We start from the raw sequence: 22,411 nt of genomic DNA on the forward strand, positions 1-22,411 counted from the left end.
TCCAACCTTCTCTCTCTCTCTCTCTCTCTCTCTCTCTCTCTCTCTCTCTCTCTCTCTCTCTCTCTCTCTCTCTCTCTCTCTCTCTCTCTCGCTCATTTTCTTCATTCATCAGCCCCTCAAAGTACTCCTTCCACCTTCTCAGCACACTCTCCTCACTTGTCAGCACATTTCCATCTCTATCCTTGAGCACCCGAACTTGCTGCACTTCCTTCCCAGCTCGGTCCCTCTGTTTAGCCAATTGGTACAAGTCCTTTTCTCCTTCCTTAGTGTCTAACCTGTCATACAACTCACCATATGCTTTTTCCTTTGCCACCTCTCTCTTTGCTTTACACTGCATCTCCTTGTACTCCTGTCTACTTTCTTCATCTCTCTGAGTATCCCACTTCTTCTTTGCCAACCTCTTCCTCTGTATACTTTGCTGTACTTCTTCATTCCACCACCAAGTCTCCTTGTCTTCCTTCCTCTGTCCTGATGACACACCAAGTACATTCCTAGCTGTCTCCCTCACTATTTCTGCAGTGGTTGCCCAGCCATCCAGCAACTCTTCACTACCACCCAGTGCCTGTCTTAACTCCTGCCTGAACTCCACACAACGCTCTTCCTTCTTCAACTTCCACCATTTGATCTTCGGCTCTGCCTTCACTCACTTCCTCTTCTTGGTCTCCAAAGTCATCCTACAGACCACCATCCGATGCTGCCTAGCTACATTCTCCGCTGTCACCACCTTGCAGTCTCCAATGCCTTTTAGATGGCGCCTTCTACATAAGATATAGTCCACCTGTGTGCTCTTTCCTCCACTCTTGTATGTCACCCTGTGTTCCTCCCTCTTCTTGAAATATGTATTCACCACAGCCATTTCCATCCTTTTCGCAAAATCCACCACCATCTGTCCTTCCACATTTCTTTCCTTAACACCACACCTACCCATCACCTCCTCATCACCACTTTTCCCTTCACCAATATGTCCATTGAAGTCCGCTCCAATTACCACTCTCTCCTCCTTGGCTACCCTCTCCACCATGTCGTCCAACTCACTCCAGAATTCTTCTTCCTCTTCCATCTCACACCAGACTTGCGGGGCATAGGCGCTGATAACATTCAGCAATACACCTTCGATTTCCAGCTTCATACTCATCACTCTGTCTGACACTCTCTTCACCTCCAGCACACTCTTGACATACTCTGCCTTCAGAAATACCCCTACCCCATTTCTCCTCCCATTCGCACCATGGTAGAAGAGTTTGAACCCACCTTCGATACTCCTGGCCTTACTCCCCTTCCACCTGGTCTCTTACACACACAGTATGCCTACCTTCCTTCTTTCCATCATGTCAGCCAGCTCTCTCCCTTTACCAGTCATAGTGCCAACATTCAAAGCTCCGACTCTCATCTCCACACTCCTACCCTTCCCCCTCTCTAGCTGCCTCTGGACATGCTTTCCCCCTCTCCTTCTCCTTCGCCCAACAGTAGCATAGTTTCCACCGACACCCTGCTGGTTAACAGTACCGGTGGCCGCCGTTGGTAACCCGGGCCTCGACCGATCCGGTATGTAAGTCTTATTTATGATCCGCATATTTGATTTGGCAAAGATTTTACGCCGGATGCCCTTCCTGACGCAACCTTCCCCATTTATCCAGGCTTGGGACCAGCACTAAGAATGCACTGGCTTGTGCATCCTCAGAGCATACGTATGTTGTTAGAAATATATGCAATTCAATACTTTTTGTGTGTGTGAATGATGGGGATGGGGGGTGAGGAGATGGGAGGCTGGATTATTATTGCTGTATTATTGTTCGATATAGTTGCAGTGTATTTCTTTTATTTTCTCATGTATATTCAGAATGCTGCAGCTTGAATCCTAACTAACTCTAGAACATTTGACCGTATTACACCAATTCTTGCCTCCCTTCATCAGCTTCCTATCCATGTTAGATCAGACTTCAAGGTGCTTCTGCTGACTTATAAAATCCTAAATGGGTTTGCACCATCTTACTTGTCTGATCTCCTTAAACCGTATATTTCCATCTTGAGCTCTTCACTCTCAAAATACAGGGCTCCTGTGTGTACCCAAAGCTAAAAAGAAGTCAGCTGGTGGCAGGGCCTTTTCCTATCGGGCCCTGTTCTTGTGGAATAACTTGCCTGCAGCAATCAGACGATCAGAGTCTGTTGAGTCCTTTAAACCCAAACTTAAAACTCATCTTTTTGCCTCAGCCTACAATTAGTTGCCTTTAGGTTGAGTGCTTCACAAACTGTACTGCATGGCGGGTCGGTTTCTGTCTCAATGAATTTACCAACCACCGTTCTGCCGACCAGATTATAGAGAATAGATTATTGACTATTGCAAACTGTTCTCTTCTCTCACATGTCCTTTCTCTCTCTCTGAATGACGTCTTCTCCTTTCTCTTCTTCTGTGTATGTGAATGATGTAATGTGAGTCTCCCCTGTGTGCACATTAGTCTGTCCCAGGTCTCCATGGTGATGGTGGTCACCACCTGGACACTGCTTGGCATCCCCCTCATCACATTTTCTTTTTGTATATCTAATAAATCCATATAATTGTTATCCTGTTTCAGTGTTATATCCTTCTCTCACTAAGATGTGTGACTGGGTTTTGTTTTGTTTTTTTTGTCTCCATGGTGATGGTGGTCACGTGGCTCGGGTCCTGGTCTATTCTGGTGGCATCTGGACACTGCTTGGCATCCTCCTCATAATATTCTTCATATCTCGTATAATCCCATTATAATTCTGTTATCCTCTTTCAATGTTGTATTCTGTAAATTGTGTAAACGCAACATCCATTGCACGTTGTCCGTCTTGGGAGAGAGCGCCCTCCTCTGTTGCTCTCCCGGAGGTTTCTTCCTATTTTTTTCTCCCTGTTAAAGGTTTTTTATTTTTTTAGGGAGTTTTCCTTATAAGGACAGGATGTTGTATTGCTGTAAAGCCCACTGAGGCAAGTCTGTAATTTGTGATATTAGGCTATACAAATAAAATTGACTATATTCGACTATACATTGAATCTGTATATCTGTGACTTGTATGGTGTATTTTTACTGTGATGTATATTTTGTTTTGTTTTTTTCTGTGATGCTGCTGCAGACTGCAAGTTCCCCTATGGGACGATAAAAAAGAAAGCTATCTATCTATCTATCTATCTATCTATCTATCTATCTATCTATCTATCTATCTATCTATCTATCTATCTATCTATCTATCTATCTATCTATCTATCTATCTATCTATCTATCTATCTATCTATCTATCTATCTATCTATCTATAAAGAGACCCAATAAAAATGTTTTGGCGAAAAAACTAATTGTGACTCTTTATTGCATGTTTGACAAAATATATAAACGTCCCAGAGAGCTGCTTAAATTTCTTTTAGGAATAAATAGGACGAGGTTAAGTGTTCAACATAAAGGTTTATGTTATGTTGTCTCATTATTATGCGATCGCCATGCATGGGGGGGGGGGGAATCACCAGAATGCAGGAAATGAAGTCTCTGAAATTGAAACTGAAATTTGTTTGGGGGAGATAACCTTTGCCCCCCCTCAAGCTGAAACCTCACACCACCCCAGTTAAAGCTCGCTAAAACCGCCACTGTTCACTACACGTGCTGTGGGAATTAGGATTGTGGATCTGTTTTAGCTCAACTCCGTTAAATGAAGAGCACTGGGGGCTTGGTTCTCGTTGGGCTCGTCCCGTTTCAGGAGTTGCACCTCAAAAGTGTCCTTCCTTATGAGTGGGTTAGAGACGAATGGTTGACGACGTTTGTCCACTATTTCAGGCGTGCGAGCGTCAGCCTACTCACAGTGATTATCATGCCCATTTATCATAAAGTGACCATTTTATATTATGGTTGTCAATTTGAGTGCCTCATAAATGGACTTGAGGCGTGCAGGACATGAGAACATCCGTCCTTTTTTATGCCTTTCTTGCCGTCGTAGGCGATTCAGACATGACTCATTGGGACAAGGAGGCTGAATGGGAGGCGGTTGATTGTAATCGCATCTGAACGACCGTACGTCCACGGTTGCCAAGTGTGTCCGCTCGACGGAAAAAGGGTGGAGCGCGTAGCCCAGTCGTGTCCTTCAGCATTCACTCCACGCAGCCCCACCCCACCACTCCACCCCACCACCACCACCACCCGATCTCCTCTTGTCACAGCGCCGTGCACTAACCCACTCCGCTTTCATTCCATCAGAGGCGCCACATCTCCTCACACCTCCGCTGCAGACGCTGTTAGAGTAGCGCAGAGATGGCCGGCAGCTTCACCAGGATCCTGTCCTCCAGGCGGAACGTGGGACTGCTGTCGTTAGTCGGTGCCGGGACTGTGACGGCGGGGCTCCTGCTGCACCGCGAGCACGTCACCGCCGGAGTGCCTGTACGGAGACTGTACCCCGCCAGGTAACCCGCGCGCCCGCCGTGGACACGCGCCTTCCTCCGTTTAGACTCCATCTGCGTCTTCCTGATAGGCCTGTTTCCTATAAGGGCAACTGGTTCTCCTTGGCTGTCCATCGGAGGTATTTTCAAAGATGCGCAATTAAACGGAGGCGTAGAGGGGATTTTTTTCCCCTTTTTCATTTCGTTGCAACATTATATTAGCACCATTAGACATTTACCCCACCGGCCTTGACTTGGTGCACGCTGACGCCCTTGGGCTGTCTAATGGTTTAATAACCTCTGTTGAATGGATGCGTTGCATTGTTACATTTCCAAATTAGGAAGAAAAAAAACGGCACTGTTTCATCCTTTTATTTTAAAACAGAGTGATGAAGAGTGTGCTGGTGTGCACCCAGAAAGAAAGAAAGAAAGAAAAAAAGCCGGTTGATATTGCGCCATATGTCGAATTTATCACCTAAGGGGCTGAGTACAATACAGTGGCAGGTTCGCCTGGAGGCGTACGTGTCTCTGGGCACGCAGGCTCGGCATGGTGACATATTTACAGGTTACGAGGACCTTATCTGCCGTGCTAAGATAACAGCCCGTCGCCTGATACCGTTGCATAACGCGTATAGGGTTATATGTAAAGTAACACCGTGCACATACGCAGGAGCACAGGTGATGGATGACGTCTTTCTCTTAATTGACAGCTCTCCCTGCCAATCATCTGTCTAGCTGTTTAGCCCCGCTGACTTTGCTCTATTAGCTTTTTATGTCATGCCAAAGTCCATCTCATCTCATCTCTCATCTCATCTCATCTCATCTCATCTGTTCTCTCATCTCATCTCTTATGTCATCTCATCTCATCTGTTCTCTCATCTCTTATCTCATATCATCTCATCTCATCTGTTCTCTCATCTCTTATCTTATCTCATCTAATCTCATCTGTTCTCTCATCTCTTATCTCATCTGTTCTCTCATCTCTTATCTTATCTTATCTCATATCATCTCATCTCATCTGTTCTCTCATCTCTATCCTATCTCATCTCATCTCATCTGTTCTCTCATCTCATCTCTCATCTCATCTCATCTGTTCTCTCATCTCTTATCTTATCACATATCATCTCATCTCATCTCATCTGTTCTCTCATCTCTTATCTTATCTTATCTTATCTCATCTCATCTCATCTCATCTCATCTCATCTCATCTCATCTCATCTCATCTCATCTCTTCTCTTCTCTTCTCTTCTCTTCTCTTCTCTTCTCTTCTCTTCTCTTCTCTTCTCTTCTCTTCTCTTCTCTTCTCTTCTCTTCTCTTCTCTTCCCTCATCTCATCTCATTTCATCCAGAAGACTGTTTGGATAATGCCCAGGCTTTGACTGCAGCTGCATTTCACTGTCGGGCCAGACAGCTTGGCAGAGAATGAGCAGACATGAAGGGATAAGGGGATTTGTATTATTCTTGTTGCAAATGGAGGAACATGTCACAGCTAGAGCAAGAATAGTATCTTCGATCCTGCTCATAAACATCAGTCAGTGTTTACATTTTTATTTGAGGCTAGGTTACCGTCAACCGGTGGGACGTCCCTGAGCAGACGGCACCGTTGCCAGTTCTCCTGTCTGGCCAGCTCCTGTTCCCTTTCCAATTTATTCACAAGAGACTCCAGCATCAAACCCTACACCGAACCTCCCCCTCCCTTCAAGTTCAGTGTGTGTTGTCCAATTATTGACTCCATTTGGTGGAAAAGTCCTTGAATGTCCCACAGCTAACCTTCCCTCCAGGATTAGGTTTCAATAGGAAGTGCTTTCCTTTTAGGGATCATGAGAGCCCCCCCCCCCCACCAAAAATAAATAAATCTAATCTTGTGTTTGTATATTTGAACAGTGCAGAGTACCCTGACCTACGCAAGCACAACAATTGCATGGCCAGTCACCTAACACCTGCCATCTATGCCAAGCTGTGTGACAAGGCCACTCCTAACGGCTACACGCTGGACCAGGCCATCCAGACGGGCGTGGACAACCCAGGGCACCCCTTCATCAAGACCGTGGGCATGGTGGCAGGGGACGAGGAGTCCTACGAGGTTAGATGGGCTCTATTTAATTTAAAAAAAAATTCACCCCCCCCCCTTTCTCCCCAATTGCATTTGGCCAATTACCCCATGCTTCCGAGCCATCCTGGTCCCTGCTCCACCTCCTCTGCTGATCCGGGGAGGGCTGCAGACTACCACATGCCTCCTCCGATACATGCAGAGTCGCCAGCCGCTTCTTTTCACCTGACAGTGAGGAGTTTCACCAAGGGGAGGTAGCGCATGGGAGAATCATGCAGTTCCCCCTCCCCCCTGAACAGGCACCCCAACTGACCAGAGGCGGAGCTAGTGCAGCGACCAGGACACATACCCACATCCGGCTTCCCACCTGCAGACACGGCCAATTGTGTCTGTAGGGATGCCTGACCAAGCCGGAGGTAACATGAGGATTCGAACCGGGATCCCCATGTTTGAACCGGCAGTGGAATAGACCGCTACACTACCCAGACACTCCCATTTATTTCATTTTTTTTTTCATTTTTTCCTTCCCAATAAAATGCCTTAGATTGTTGAAATGATTTCATTAAAAAAAATTAACCCGGGCGTTGCCCTTCTGAAACGGAGATTCAGTAGTGATATCTTAACTACTCGTTTAACTCTGCCTAATGCAGCAACATGAACGTTGTGCTTCAGAGTCAAGATCAACACAACATGCTAACACCAAGTGATCAAGTTTCCTGCAGCATCCATCCATCCATCCATCCATCCATCCATACATACATACATACATACTTAAATCCATACATCCATACATCCATCCATCCATACTTACATCCATCCATCCATCCATCCATCCATCCATCCATCCATCCATACATCCATACATCCATACATCCATACATACATACATACATACATACATACATACATACATACTTACTTACATCCATCCATCCATCCATCCATCCATCCATCCATCCATACTTACTTACTTACATCCATCCATCCATCCATCCATCCATCCATCCATCCATACTTACTTACATCCATCCATCCATCCATCCATCCATCCATACTTACTTACTTACATCCATCCATCCATCCATCCATCCATCCATCCATCCATCCATCCATCCATCCATACTTACTTACTTACATCCATCCATCCATCCATCCATCCATCCATCCATCCATCCATACATACATACATACTTACATCCATCCATCCATCCATCCATCCATCCATCCATCCATCCATCCATACTTACTTACATCCATCCATCCATCCATCCATCCATCCATCCATCCATCCATCCATCCATCCATCCATACATACATACATACATCCATACATACATACTTACATCCATCGGCGGGTATGAGTCCCAATCAGAGGATGTATAGGAACACTGCAGTTTTTGCATGATTTCGCAATTAGTGTCAAACACGTTCCCCAAAAATGGTGATCAGCAGAGACTATGAACTACCTAATAGATTTTGTAAAGTTTAATAAAACTTAAAGTTTGCTACCAAATCCAACTTGATCTATGGGGCAAGGAGCTCATTACAACGCCTGTATACATTGCTCAGGAAGCTTTATTTTTTCCTGCTTAGGATGAAACAGTTTTACCATTTCTATCTATATTTTTTCTACATTATTTCTTTAGTTAATTTGAATTTGCTGCCATGCACACAGCCTTACAAGTCTGCCACGGTCTGCAGATAGTTGTTCGTAGTAACCTGCAAGTGAAAATAATCCAGGTATATACAAGTAAATGATGTAGAAAAGAGTGCAGGGCTGTTGTGTCGAAGGTTAAATGTTATAAAATGCAATGATGACTTCCATGATGACAGAGCGACAGACAGCTGACCCCATTTTATAAGTTCAAGTTCCTCTTATTGCCACTCCTCCGGCTTTATAAAGTCCATTTCCACATAGATGAAAAACCCCATGTATCATCAGATATGACCAGATGTTGGAGGAGTCATCCTCTTGATTTACTAGAAGTACAGCTAACAGGTCCCAGGCCATCGTCAGCGCTCAGTTTAACACCAAGCCATTCATAGCAACAGGGAGCCTGGGTTCTCGGCTCGAGGGATGCTTCTCTATTTCTGTCTGTATTGAGTCCTTCTACCTACATCCCCTTGTCCTTTTTGCGTCCCCCACTCAATTCACATGGAAGACACGACATTCTTTAAACGTCCTGTATTTCACACACTGCAAATGAGACTTCAAGACGGCCTTGCCACAAAAGCGATGATAAACGCCAAAGACAGGATGACTGTGTGGGCTGGCTCAGCTGCATGTAGGGAGTCTGATGCTGGGAGAGCCAAAACTCCCAGTGACCCCGAGGTGCACCACTGATGAGGTGTCCTCGTGTTTCACAGGATGCATTTGCTCAACAGCAGCCTAAGAGTTGCTTTTTGTGGACCCCCCCCCCTTTTTCTCCCAATTGTATCTGGCCAGTTACCCCACTCTTCCGAGCCGTCCGGGTCACTGCTCCACCCCCTCTGCCGATCCGGGGGAGGGCTGCAGACTACCACAGGCCTCCTCCGATACATGTGGAGTCGCCAGCCGCTTCTTTTCACCCGACAGTGAGGAGTTTCGCCAGGGGGACGTAGCACGTGGGAGGATCACGCTATTCCCCTCAGCCCCCCCCGAACAGGCACTCCGACCGACCAGAGGAGGCGCTAGTGCAGCGACCAGGACACATACCCACATCCGGCTTCCCACCCCGCAGACACGGCCAACTGTGTCTGTAGGGATGCCCGACCAATCCGGAGGATTCGAACTGGCGATCCCCGTGTTGGCAGGCAACGGAATAGACCGTTACACTACCCGGACGCCCAGCCAAAGAGTTTGAAACCGAAACCTTTGTTGTTCATTTTGGGAAGAAAATAACCCTTCGACGTGAATTGATCTTACATCACTTCATAGTTTCCCTTTCACAGTGCTACGGTTGGATGTAATGGCGTCAGTCAGTGACTTTGCACAGTGAGTGTCTCTGACTCCTGTATCATAGATCACTTGGGAAGGAAGCAACACAATGGGCTCATATGATGTTGTTGACACCGCGTAGCTGCTGGGTTGATACTGGTAATGTTAGTGTGCGTGTTCTGCTAACTTAATGGACAGATGTGCAGGACAGCCGATCCACTGACAGCTAAAAATCGCTGCTGATGATGTAACCAAGGTAACCTATGGATTTACACTGCAGCCCCCCCCCTCCCTCCCTCCCTCCCTCCCTCCACACCATCCTTAACTACATGCAGGGATCAGACTTTTGCTATTTTTCTGTTTTTAGTTTTCTGTCCAAGGCTTCGGGGCTCGGAACAAACAGTTCCTGTTTATCCCTGATGGGAAATAACTGATTTCCTCATACCTTTTTGTTTTGCAAAATTTTCATGTCCTCATCACACCCCTGCGAATGTCATACATAGCCCCTGTGTTAACATCGTTGACATAAACACGCGTGCACAGTTACAGCTGTACACAAACAAAGTATTCTCTGAAATTCACATTTCCTTGACTTTAACAAAGAAAAAAAATCATTGAAATCTATTTTTGGCATTTTAAAACGTTTTGAGTCGACAAAACAGGAAATAGAAATAGGTGGCTGTTGATGGAGATCCACGGCCCCTCTCGGGCTGTCATCGGGTACACACCACAACGCACACAGTGATATCACAAATGCCCTGACTTGTTCATTTTGTGTCGGTTGCAGGTATTTGCTGACCTGTTCGACCCTGTCATCAAGGAGAGGCACAATGGTTACGACCCCCACAAGATGACCCACCCCACTGATCTGGATGCCAGCAAGGTACTGGTCATGCCGGGCGATGGTGGGAGGACCGCTGCTCTTCGCCTGCTGCAGCTTTGTGCACTGATTTGAATGTACAATATTAACTCCTGAGACATTTGATGGTTACTAATGATAAATTATCATAATGGTTAATAATGAATCATGTCTAATACCGATTTGAATAAGTTATAGTTATCTATTCATTTTACATTATTGTCCAATAATCAGCCTTTCACAACATTTTCCTTGGACACCCCATGTCAGACGATTATTCAGAGATATTTCTTAGCTGCCAAATCAGGATTCGTTTCCTTCAGAATCACCCCTGACAACAAATGACCCTGGGCATAAACCCCAACCCCTGCATTTTGACCACGACTGACCTTCAAAACGTTGCCTTCATCCTTCCACTTTGAAAGAAGAAAGTCAAACGATTTTGTGTCAGCTTGAATTAAACCAAAACTTTTTTTTGTGGAATTTTTCGCCCTTTTTCTCCCCTATTGTGCTTGGCCACTCTTCCGAGCCGTCCCGATCGCTGCTCCACCCCTCCTGCCGATCTGGGGAGGGCTGCAGACCACCACATGCCTCCTCCAATACATGTGAAGTCACCAGCCACTTCTTTTCACCCGACAGTGAGGCGTTTCACCCACCGAACAGGCGCCCCCTCCGACCAGAGGAGGCGCTAGTGCAGTGATCAGGACACATACCCACATCCGGCTTCCTACCCGTAGACACGGCCAATCGACTCCGTGCATAACTGTAGTCCACTGACTTCCGGTTTCTACTGCAGCAGTAGTACCAGTTTCCTGTTTGGTGGCGTGTGCTATTGACCGTGGTATATTTTTCCGCCATGCCTGCGAGATTTACCGTGGATAAATGTCCACGACATGCACAGAAATGTCCACAAACTTTCACCTGCACCTACCAGCAAACGGATGAAAAGTTTCAAGTTGTACATATCAAGTTATGTCCACAATTATGATGACGCTGTGTCATGAGGATAGAGTATCCTCATAATTGGGTACATAACTCAAAAAATGTTTGACAAATTTGAGGCTGAAAAAAGGATTTTGACCTTTTCTGTGGCCTTGACCTGATCACTTCTATAATCTAACCAGGGCATCAAGCTGGCGTTGTCCAGGGGGCCTTAACATGTCATGTCATTTGCTGCAGCTGTTTTTAACGTCAGGTCCTTGACAGACAGACAGACAGACAGACAGACAGACAGACAGACAGACAGACAGACAGACAGACAGACAGACAGACAGACAGACAGTGCTAGCAACAGGACAGATCATAACATGTATCCCTTAAATACACTGTGATGTGTGATTTCAGTGTCAGTAACCTCCTGCCCTGCCTGTTTTGATCCAGATCCAGTCAGGCCACTTTGACGAGCGCTACGTGCTGTCATCCAGGGTGAGGACGGGACGCAGCATCCGCGGGCTCAGCCTGCCGCCCGCCTGCACCCGGGCCGAGCGCCGGGAGGTGGAGAGGGTGGTGGTGGATGCCCTGTCCGGCTTGAAGGGGGACCTGGCCGGGAAGTACTTCAGCCTGACTCAGATGACCGAGAAGGAGCAACAGCAGCTCATCGACGTGAGTGGCGTACAGACGCAGGGATGAGACGCAGGGGTGATACAAACATTTGAGAGAAAAAAAATCTGTATAATCTCTCCTTTGAGTAGCAGTCTGGTAACTAGTTGCTCAAGAGACACGCCAGCTCCTGGTAGGGCCACCCAAGCTGGATAGGTCAAAGGGGAGGTTCCAGACGAAGCGCGATTCAACAAAGACCTCAATGGTGGAACTGGCGGACGATGTCTCCAGGTCACAACGGCAGTGAAGGCGGATGAAGGCTGCAACAGAGGGTGGTCCCCAATCGTCTTGGAGCTCCATGCCATTGGACTCTGGACACCCCCTGTGAAGGACTGTGTGGTGGCTGCGGGCGCATCAGCCTCTCCAAGTAAAAAGCTGTCACACGCAGGCGTCCTCCCATTATTTGACTCCAGGATTGGCCTCTATGCCCACCTGAAGACCCATAGGGACCCAGAGAGAGGTCGGTCATACTCGACCCCTAGTGACCACCAATGATGATGACGATGATGACAAACAGAAAAAGGTCAACAATAACAAATATCTTTCATCCATCACAGTCCTCGCATTGCCTCACGTTCACTTTGACAGACAGGGCCGGTGTACAGGTGTGTGTCATGAGCCCCATGCTGGCAGTCAGCGACTTCATCGGCCGCTGTCACGGAGAGGTGGTGTGGGATCCTCACAAATACGTGCCTGAATACAGGAGGTTCAAAAGCAAGAGGTGTTAGATCCTGTTCCGGCACAAGACCGGTTCATTGGCACGAATGACACGTGGCTCGTTGGACCGCCGTGGGAGGAATTACAGCTCACCTCCAACTGTCGATGGGGGAAATTCCTCTCCGCTCAAATTCCCATTTCTCTGCAGCCTCTCACTGTTATCACCATTGTTTTAGCCATTGTTGGCACTCTGAGTACAAAACTTGCATTGTCTGTGTGTGCAATTCAGGACCACTTCCTGTTCGACAAACCGGTGTCCCCCCTCCTGACGTGTGCAGGCATGGCACGTGATTGGCCAGATGCCCGTGGTATTTGGTAAGCACAAAACCTCTTCATCATTCGCTTTCGATTAAGTTCTCTCATAATTTGGCTAAAAACGAATGTGGGGTGTGTTGCTTCACAGGTGACACTAGTTGACATGTTTCTTCGTTGGTTTATCTTGAATAGATTCCCACTACCCGTGACCAACGGTATGTTAAAAGTTACGACATTTCTTACAGGTTTTTTTGTGGCAATCTTTTTTTTTTTGCATGTACAGTATGCTTCACCTCTTACCAAGCTATGGCAGAGTCGCAGTAGCGTTGCACACAATGCAGTCTCAGTTTTCAGTTTCATCACGTAGACACAAATAGCTCAGTGAAACTCATAGCTGGGCTAGCATCAATCAGCAGCTGCTCTCCCCTCTCCCCCAACCCACAAGGAGCCCCCTCTCGTCCAGCTCACTCCTTAAAAATGCACATTCACTTGCTCTCCATCTGCTTTCAGCTCCACTGGCAGCTCTCCCTCCCTCCCTCCCTCCCTATCTCCGTCTCTCTCCCTCTCTGTCTACCTCCCTTTCTCTCTCTCTGTATCTCCCTGTCTCCCTCTCCCTCTCTCTCTCTCTCTCGCTCTCTCTCACTCACTTTCTTTTCCCTCTGGTATTCTTTCTTTGCCCAAGTGTCCTGCTCTATTTTCTCTGCTCTCTTTCACATCTCTCTCTTTCTCATTTTATGCCTGACCACCTCCTCTTTTTCTTCCTTTCTCCCTCTGCCCTCCCACCTACCCACATGTGCACACACACTCTCTCTCTGTCTCCCTGGGCCCAGACCTATCCATCCCCTCACGGGGACTAGTTGGGAGGAGGTCAGTATGGGCTGCGATGCTCTCTGCAGTGGTTTTGATGATGAAGGAGCAGTGTGGTGTATACGAGGACTGGGTCTGTGCTCCATCTGATGTGCCATTCATTAACAGCCTCATTTAGAGTTGGCCTCTTCTCATTTCAGCACCAAACTGTATTTTGATTTCCCTTAAAACATCAAAATTACAACATGACAAACTTTTTTTTCAAAATATTCTCATGTAGAATACATTCAATTGTATTTGTAAATGTACAATGTACTATACCAGGTTCGATCGATTGATTGACAAGCAACCAAAACCAACCTAAGTGTTTGAAGGTCAGGGTCTTGGAGCCTTCACAGGTTCTTGTGACTGCAAACTGAGAATTAAGAGAGATGGGGGTGTCCAGGTAATGTAGCAGTCTATTCTGTTGCCTACCAACACGGGATCGCCGGTTCGAATCCCTCGTGTTACCGCCGGCTTGGTCGGGCGTCCCTGCAGACACAGCTGGCCGTGTCTGCGGGTGGGAAGCCAGGTGTGGTTACGTGTCCTGGTCACTGCACTAGCACCTCCTCTGGTCGGTCGGGGCACCTGTTCGAGGGGGAACTGGGGGGAATAGCGTGATCCTCCCATACACTACAACCCCCTGGCGAAACTCCTCGCTGTCAGGTGAAAAGAAGCGGCTGACGACTCCACATGTATTGGAGGAGGCATGTGGTAGTCTGCAGCCCTCCCCGGATCGGCAGAGGGGGTGGAGCAGCGACCGGGATGACTCGGAAGAGTGGGGTAATTAGCCAAGTAAATCCATCCATCCATCCATCCATTATCTGAACTGCTTATCCTGCTCTCAGGGTTGTGGGGATGCTGGAGCCTATCCCAGCAGTCATTGGGTGGCAGGCAGGTAGACATCCTTGACAGGCCGCCAGACCATCACACAGGGCCGACACACACAAACCCATTCATTCCTAGGGACAATTTAGTACGGCCAATTCACCTGACCTACATGTCTTTGGCTTGTGGGAGGAAACCAGAGCCCCCGGGGGAAACCGGGAGAACATGCAAACTCCCCACAGAGGACGACCCGGGACGGCCCACCAAGGTTGGACTACCCCAGGGCTCGAACCCAGGACCTTCTTGCTGTGAGGCGACCACGCTAACCACTGCGCCACCGTGCTGGCCAAATACAATTGGAAGAAAAAGGGGGGAAAATCCCCCCCCAAAAAAGAAGAAGAAGAAGAAGAGAGACGGATAGGATGTTTTTAACTTTCCAAGTGTTTTAAATCAATAAAATATTCACAAGTAGTAGCAGTAGATAGGCCAACAAGAACGGTTTCTGCCTTGTAGACCACTCAAACAAGTAATTATTACTGACCTATGGCACAAACAAGGATTAGCTTTGCTTACTGGCGGTCTATATGAACTTCCCTCTGACATTTCCAGCAGAAGACTTCTGTTTCCATGAGTCTACCATTTTTTGCTCTCCAGTTAACATAGTCCGCTCACTAACTGTCAAGCACACTTTCAGAAATAGCAAAATGTGTCTAGAAATAGCGACGGTCTACATATAGAGAGAAGTCCTCTAAGCTGCAGTGGAGACCCTTATGTTAGTTAGATCGTCTATATTTCACATCCTTGGATATCTTGATGCATGCTCAATAATCCAGGAGAGGAAATCCCAGGAAGTTGAGTAGATCTGTCGCCATTTTACAACGCTGTGATTGTAGCTATTCCCTAATCCTCTGTGAACTGTAGACATGGCCATTGAACGACTAGTTAATGGTCACACCCATATTTGCATGTGAAACTGGTTATTGTTTTGGGTCGTTGCGCCACTGTATCGTTTATAAGGGTGGGGGTACCTGCAGTCAGTTGAGGCTGAAGAGGTCACTTAGATGAGTGACAAAACGTATCGCTCGATAAACGTTGTGTCCAGATGAACTGACTCAACTTTCTGAGATAGTTTTGAGTTTTATTCTACTGTAAAACGTCATGTTAATAGTCCTTTGTGTTCCTTATCATGAGCATCCCACCAACTTGAACTACTCATGGATGAAAAAGAAAGAAAGAAAGAAAGAAAGAAAGAAAGAAAGAAAGAAAGAAAGAAAGAAAGAAAGAAAGAAAGAAAGAAAGAAAGAAAGAAAGAAAGAAAGAAAGAAAGAAAGAAAGAAAGGGAGAGGAAATTACTACTCCTTACTCCTCCTCCGGTGGGGTGGACCACATCCTGTTTGTTTAAAACTCGTGCTGTCTTCTTCACCATCTCAGAGCAATCAACAAGGGACGTCATCCCTGTGTTCATAAAGGGGAAGTCAACCTTTTCTTTTTACATTTTTTTTTAATAAAATATATGTTAGTTTTTTTTAAGGGTGGGGGAACTGATTGCTCTGGTGATAAAATCAATAAAAACGGAAATTGTGTCCCACGGCCGCTTTGAAGGAGAAAACCTGTGGGCTTTTTCTTCCCTCTGAAGTGAAACACATTGTGATCAACACCCCCACCCCCTCGATGTGCCAGCCTCGTATGACATAGACATTGATGCCTCGTATTGCACTGCAGCACATCCACCTTCAATCCACCTTCAGCCCCCCCCCCCCCCCATACCACCATCCTCTTCATCCACACTCCTCTCTTTTATCCTTTTTTCCCCAACTACTCCATAAGCCCTCTTTTCTGCATCCTAATGAGTAAAGTCTCATCCCTTGTGCAGGCACAACAACGAGAAGACCTTCTTGATCTGGATCAATGAGGAGGACCATACCAGGGTCATCTCCATGGAGAAGGGAGGAAACATGAAGAGAGTCTTTGAAAGGTTCTGCAGAGGCCTCAAAGAGGTGTGTGTGTGTGTGTGTGTGTGTGTGTGTGTGTGTGTGTGTGTGTGTGTGTGTGTGTGTGTGTGTGTGTGTGTGTGTGTGTGTGTGTGTGTGTGTGTGTGTGTGAGAGAGAGAGAGAAGGGGGTTAGTATAAATACTCACTTTCCTAGCATTCGTACTGTAAACACAGGTGTTTGGGATGGTAATGGAGAAGAGGGGAGTTTGTACACACACATAGACACACACTAATTCATTCTCTCTCAACAGAGACACACAAACATGAATGTTTATCAAAGCGGTCCAAGTTCCCCATTACAGAAAGTACGGCTGGCATGAATGAAGTTCATTTGTTGTTGTACTGGTGCACTGGCCAGGCTGTTGCCTCGAGGTGACGTTTTTTTGTCTGCAAAGCAACATATCAAATCCGAGGTCACAAAGGTCAGAGGTCCTCTGTACAAAGGTCATCCTAAGCACACGCAAACACTCAGGTTTTAGTAACTCTCTCTCTCTGTCTCTTTTGGCTGAGATCAAGTGTAGTATCTGTTCTTATCGGTTTGATCAGTCTCTCTCTCTGTCTCTCTCTCTCTGTCTCTCTGTCGCTCTCTCGCGCTCTCTCTCTTAGGTGGAGCATTTGATCTCAGAAAAGGGCTGGGAGTTTATGTGGAATGAGAGGATGGGTTACATCCTGACCTGTCCCTCTAACCTGGGCACAGGGCTCCGTGCTGGCGTCCACGTCAAGCTGCCCAACCTAAGCAAGGTCAGCCCCCCCCCCTCTGTCAAACACACACACACACGCGCGCACACACATGCATATTTATACACATACACAAATACTAGCACACACTCACTTACATGCACGCATGCCGTTAAACAAACTCACATGTGCTGAGAACGCACTGGAAAATGCGTACAGACTCGGAGGACTCGCCCAAATTCTGATTCACATGCGAACACACAAACATGCAAACACATGTACACACAAACATGCAAACACATGTACACACAAACATGCAGTGTCTTCTTACATAATAATAATAATAATAATAATATAATAACTTTATTTATATAGCAATTTTCTAAAACAATGTTACAAAGTGCTTTACAAAGCAATAAAACCAGACAAGGCAAAAATAAGAGTAAGACCAAATAATTAAGAGTTAAAAATAAAAATAGTTTAAATAGATAAAAACAAATATCAAACATTTGTAAAAGCTTTCATAAATAGAAAAGTTTCAAGGAGAAATTTAAAAGAAGGTAGAGACTTGGTTTGTCTTAGTTCAACAGGAAGAGAAGTCCATAGTGTGGGGGCTCTAACAGCGAAAGCCCCATCACCCTTTGTAACAAACCGAGACCTGGGAATAACCAGCAGGGCTCCATCTGTGGATCTTAATGGTTGAGGAGGCATATACCAAGCCAATAAATCATAAATGTATGTAGGAGCAAGACCATTTAAAGCCTTAAAAGTAACCAATAACATTTTAAAATCAATTCGTAATACCAGGGAGGCAAGCACAGGAGTGATATGATCATGCCTCTTTGTCCTGGTAATGAGCCGAGCAGTGGCGTTTTGTAGCAATTGCAGATGGTGGAGGCCCTTGCTGAATAGAATAAAATAAAGTGCATTGCAATAGTCAAGCTGAAAATAGATAAAAGCATGTACAACTTTTTGCAGATAGGCAATTAATAAAAATGACCTAATTTTAGAGATTAGCTTGAGCTGGAGAAAGCATGACTGAACAACATGTTTGATTTGATTATCATAACTGAGTTTACCATCGAACATTACCCCAAGATTCCTAGCAGCTTGCTTAAGACTACCTGGCAGACCACCAAGATTAGTACCAAAAGGGCTGGTGGAATTTTTGGGACTGAACAGAATGACCTCAGACTTATCATCATTAAATTTGAGAAAATTTTAGTACATCCAGGATTTAATGTCAGAGAGGCAAGCTGTGAAATTTGCTAGGGCGCTAGGATCTGTAGTTTTTAGTGGCATGTATAACTGAGTGTCATCAGCATAAAAATGGTAGAGTACATCATGATTTTGAATGACCTGGCCAAGGGACAGTGTGTATATAGAAAAGAGAAGGGTGCCAAGAACTGAGCCTTGAGTGACACCACAACTCAACTGAGCCATCAAGGAGGTAGAGTTGCCCAGAACAACATAAAAAGTTCTATTGGTGAGGTAAGAGTGTAATAAGCTAAGAGCTGAGCCCTTGATGCCAACCCAAGTCTCTAAGCAATGTAAGAGGATGTTGTGATTGACTTTGTCAAAGGCAGCACTTAAGTCTAATGGGAGAATGTCTTTAAATCAAAGTACCATACAAAGTATAGTCATTTTAACAGAGAGGAAGTAAGTGGTCTTCCTAATTTGACAAAATTTTTTAGTAATGAAGTCAACATCCAGGGTTCAACAGTGTTTCTATGTCCCCTCTGTGTTTTTGTTGCCTCTGCATAATTTTATCCATCATGTATGAATCTCAAAGAGATATATGAAGAAACGTAAAAAAAAGCACAAGTCCTACGTTCGCTTTGTGCCATATGGTTGTTTGGTTTTCTGTCTCTACAGGACCCACGCCTCAGTAAGATCCTGGACAACCTCCGCCTGCAGAAGAGGGGCACCGGGGGAGTGGACACGGCTGCCGTTGGCAGCACCTTTGATATCTCCAACCTGGACCGCCTGGGACAGTCTGAGGTAGGGAACCCAGAGAGAGGAGGAACTGATGAACTCCTATCAAAGTGCCCTGGAGCAAGGCACGTAGCCTGCAGGCTGCTCTAGATGAACGGTCCATGTGGTGGCCATCTGTAGAAGATAGTGGTTCAAGCAAGCAGTGGCCAACTGTCGAAAAAACTGTTGTTGTATTTTGCAGTTCTCAGAGACCAACTCGGAAAGATAGTGGTCATACTGGATGTTTGTAATTGGGTGTATAAAGTGTGTATGATTGTGTAAAGCAGCGTTGATGATAGTAATGGATAACGTTTGTTCAGAAAATCCTCTCTGGTGGTTAAGAGAAAAAAAAGACTCTGGGGTTTGTCTGGTGTTCCGATGTTATCAGCTTAATGGACTAGATCCAGAGAGAGGAACCCAATGCTGAGCTTTTGAAACTGTGGAAATTTACTGGAGGGCTGAAAGAGAGGAGAGGGGGACTGTGTGGTTTTCTCTGCCCTCTTCTAGTCGCTGTCTTTGTGATGTTCCTTGGCCCCACCCGTCTGACATAGACTGAGCATACAATGGAGCTGTTCTTTATTGTTTTTGAGTGTGTGTGTGTGTGTGTGTGGGTGTGGGTGTGGGTGTGAGAGAAAGGGGGGGCGGGATTGGACAGTGCTTGTGTGCTATTTCTTGGAAGTGCTCGATGACACACACGACTGAAAAGGTCCCTTCTTGGTGCTCAATCCCACAGTAGCACATGTTGGGAATTATAAACTCTTATCAAGGTAAAATGATCCGGGCGGGGAGGTGATGAAGCTAAAGACTAAACTCACTCCTCTGATAGAAACCTCTGACTATATTCTGGACTATGGTCAAGTATTATTTGTTCTTAGGAGGTGTTTTGTTTTATAAAGGAGTGTTGGCACTCCATTCACCTTTACTTCACAAACATAGCCGACGTACTTCCGCTTCTTCGTAGCAGGGTAAAGGTCGGTTCCCCGTATAATGTTAAAAAGCCGACTTTCAGTCACCTTCGATTCTGTCTGTGACCACTTACTATGTGTTTCAGCATAGCATATAACACAATACAAGTGTTTTCACTGTTTCTGTTGTCAGATGACTGCATGGCTAGGAAAAAAATGATTTGATCAAGGGTCACAAAATGCTAACAGCCCTGAAATTACCAATAGCCTTGATTAGCCAGTTAGCATTGTGTGAGTCCATGGGTGTGATTGAGCTGAATTGTTACTGCGTCTGCCAGTCTTGCTGACAGGGAAGCAGATGACTGATTACACGAAACCTTTTCAAACCGGCTTTGTATAACCCCCCCCCCCCCCCCACACACACACACACACACACACACACACACACATCTTAGCTGAGGAGTATCGACTGGCGATTCCTCGCCTGCTGTACTGGGTTACGTCATTGGTTTTTGGGCAAATGCTTTGGAACCACATAGGTTGAGTTTATCACACAGGGTCAGAACCCCTTATCGGAAATATTCAAACACTCACATGGAGGTATTACAAAACCCAGCTTGTGACCAGAGAGTTGCCTGGTGTCTACAGGACTTGATGCGGTCATTCCAGCTCACTTGGTGCTCAACACAGACTCAAACAAATCCCAGGAATTGTCTTCGGAAATGATTTGATCAGAAGAAGAGAGGGGCCTTGTGTGTTTCTCTGCGTCCTCCTGTATGCCCACACGAGAGAGAACAAAAAACAAATGGCCAAATCAGAGGGCCAATAAAAGAGACTAATGGAGGCTTAGGTGTGGACTTTGCAGTCTTCTCCCTGACTTATCAATATTGACTAATGTTGACACGTGGTCCTACCAGCACCCAGACCTGCTGATGGAGCCGGGCTGAGGATTTAGGTGAGGGGGGAGGGGAGGAGGAAAACGGGGCAAGTAAATTATGTATTAGCCAATAGTAAACCTTTTTTTTTTCTTAAAATACAACCCACCTCTTCATTTGTGCTGCATAGTTGTACACTGCTGACGTTTTTATTTATGTGAAATAACAGTTTTAATTTCCTGTGTCTTAAAATCATGGGAGGAACAAACGTGATTAAATCAATTTCACCGAGACTGGCCAACATGTTTCTGCGATACTGTGGGTTGCCAGCTGAACCGTGTGTGTGTGTGTGTGTGTGTGTGTGTGTGTGTGTGTGTGTGTGTGTGTGTGTGTGTGTGTGTGTGTGTGTGTGTGTGTGTGTGTGTGTGTGTGTGTGTGTGTGTGTGTGTGTCCATTAGGTCCAGCTGGTGCAGACAGTGATCGACGGTGTCAACTACTTGATTGAGTGTGAGAAGAGACTGGAGAAAGGACAGGACATCAAGATCCCACCACCCCCTAAGCAGTTCAAGTAGACACTGACCCTTGACCTCATCCGACAAACCCTTGGCTCATGTGCACATACCCCCCCCCCACACACTATGTCCATAGATATGGTTAATATCTATGTCATGGCCTCAATTATTCGCATCTATCTAATCAACCCATCCTGGCCCACATATTTGCCTCTGCATAATATAAACTAGTTATATCATATAATATTATATTCAGCTACCTGTCCAGACCCAACAAGAGCCCCAGAACACTGTTTTGAGCCAACTGGTATTTCAGTTGAACCATATGAAGGATTGTTGTATCTTAAAACTCAAATCTAGCACATTGCCTCAACTTCCTACAACAAGCAAAGAAGACTCAAGTGTGCACAAAAATGAGGGACGTTGTTGTAATGGAGCAAAAATGGCCGCCCATTTTGTAATCCCTGCAGGGCCATAACAGTATCTGTGGCTCAGCCCCCAACGTACCTCCACAACATTACTTGTTCTCCACAGTAAATCCCACATCCACTAAACCTGGCTCTGCCCTGCCTATGTGCTCCCCCACTGCATGTCCTTTACTCAGTGTGTTTATTCCCACCATCCCTGTCTATTGGTTGGCGATGGCTATAACCTGGTATGACGCTGACTATTAACTGGTGCTTGTATAGTTCATCCATTTGTGCTTTACGTCTCCATCGTGGGTTGTATGTACAGAATTTTTTTTCCCCCCATTCTGAATGGGTCTGAATGTAGAGGTAACCACACTGAAGACACTCAGGTTCCCCAGAGGATTCATACATTAGCCAGTTGGTTCTGTCTGGGCTGGGTTCTGTACTGTAAGCTACTGAAGCAATACCATTTCAGCTCACCAGTGAATGTTATACTGTACTATCTTTTAATAAAGAAGTCATCTATTTAACTGTATCTGCATCTCTCTCTCTCTCTCTCTCGCTCACTTCACTCGCTCGCTCTCTTTTTTCTATTTATTCCCCCCCCCCCCC

The 22,411-nt window shown here is 46.0% G+C and overlaps 1 protein-coding gene across 1 annotated transcript; it reads left to right on the forward strand.

The window, feature by feature from the left end:
- Window positions 1-4,124: 4,124 nt before the first annotated feature.
- ckmt1 (creatine kinase, mitochondrial 1) lies at window positions 4,125-22,334 on the forward strand. Its single transcript, XM_056282667.1, has 9 exons — window positions 4,125-4,406; window positions 6,267-6,465; window positions 10,137-10,232; window positions 11,589-11,810; window positions 12,754-12,839; window positions 16,327-16,450; window positions 17,052-17,186; window positions 18,999-19,124; window positions 21,336-22,334. Exons 1-9 carry the CDS (start codon window positions 4,258-4,260, stop codon window positions 21,447-21,449), a joined length of 1,251 nt encoding a protein of 416 aa, XP_056138642.1. The 5' UTR covers window positions 4,125-4,257; the 3' UTR covers window positions 21,450-22,334.
- The last annotated feature ends 77 nt before the right edge of the window (window positions 22,335-22,411 follow it).

This window comes from Lampris incognitus, chromosome 6 (assembly GCF_029633865.1).
Source record: "Lampris incognitus isolate fLamInc1 chromosome 6, fLamInc1.hap2, whole genome shotgun sequence".
NCBI classification, from domain to species: domain Eukaryota; kingdom Metazoa; phylum Chordata; class Actinopteri; order Lampriformes; family Lampridae; genus Lampris; species Lampris incognitus.

Coding starts and splice junctions, on each gene's coding strand:
- ckmt1 (XM_056282667.1), top strand. CDS start 4,258: ATGGCCGGCAGCTTCACCAGGATCCTGTCCTCCAGGCGGAACGTGGGA. Junction 4,407..6,266: donor CGGAGACTGTACCCCGCCAG/GTAACCCGCGCG, acceptor ATATTTGAACAG/TGCAGAGTACCCTGACCTAC. Junction 16,451..17,051: donor TCTGCAGAGGCCTCAAAGAG/GTGTGTGTGTGT, acceptor TCTCTCTCTTAG/GTGGAGCATTTGATCTCAGA.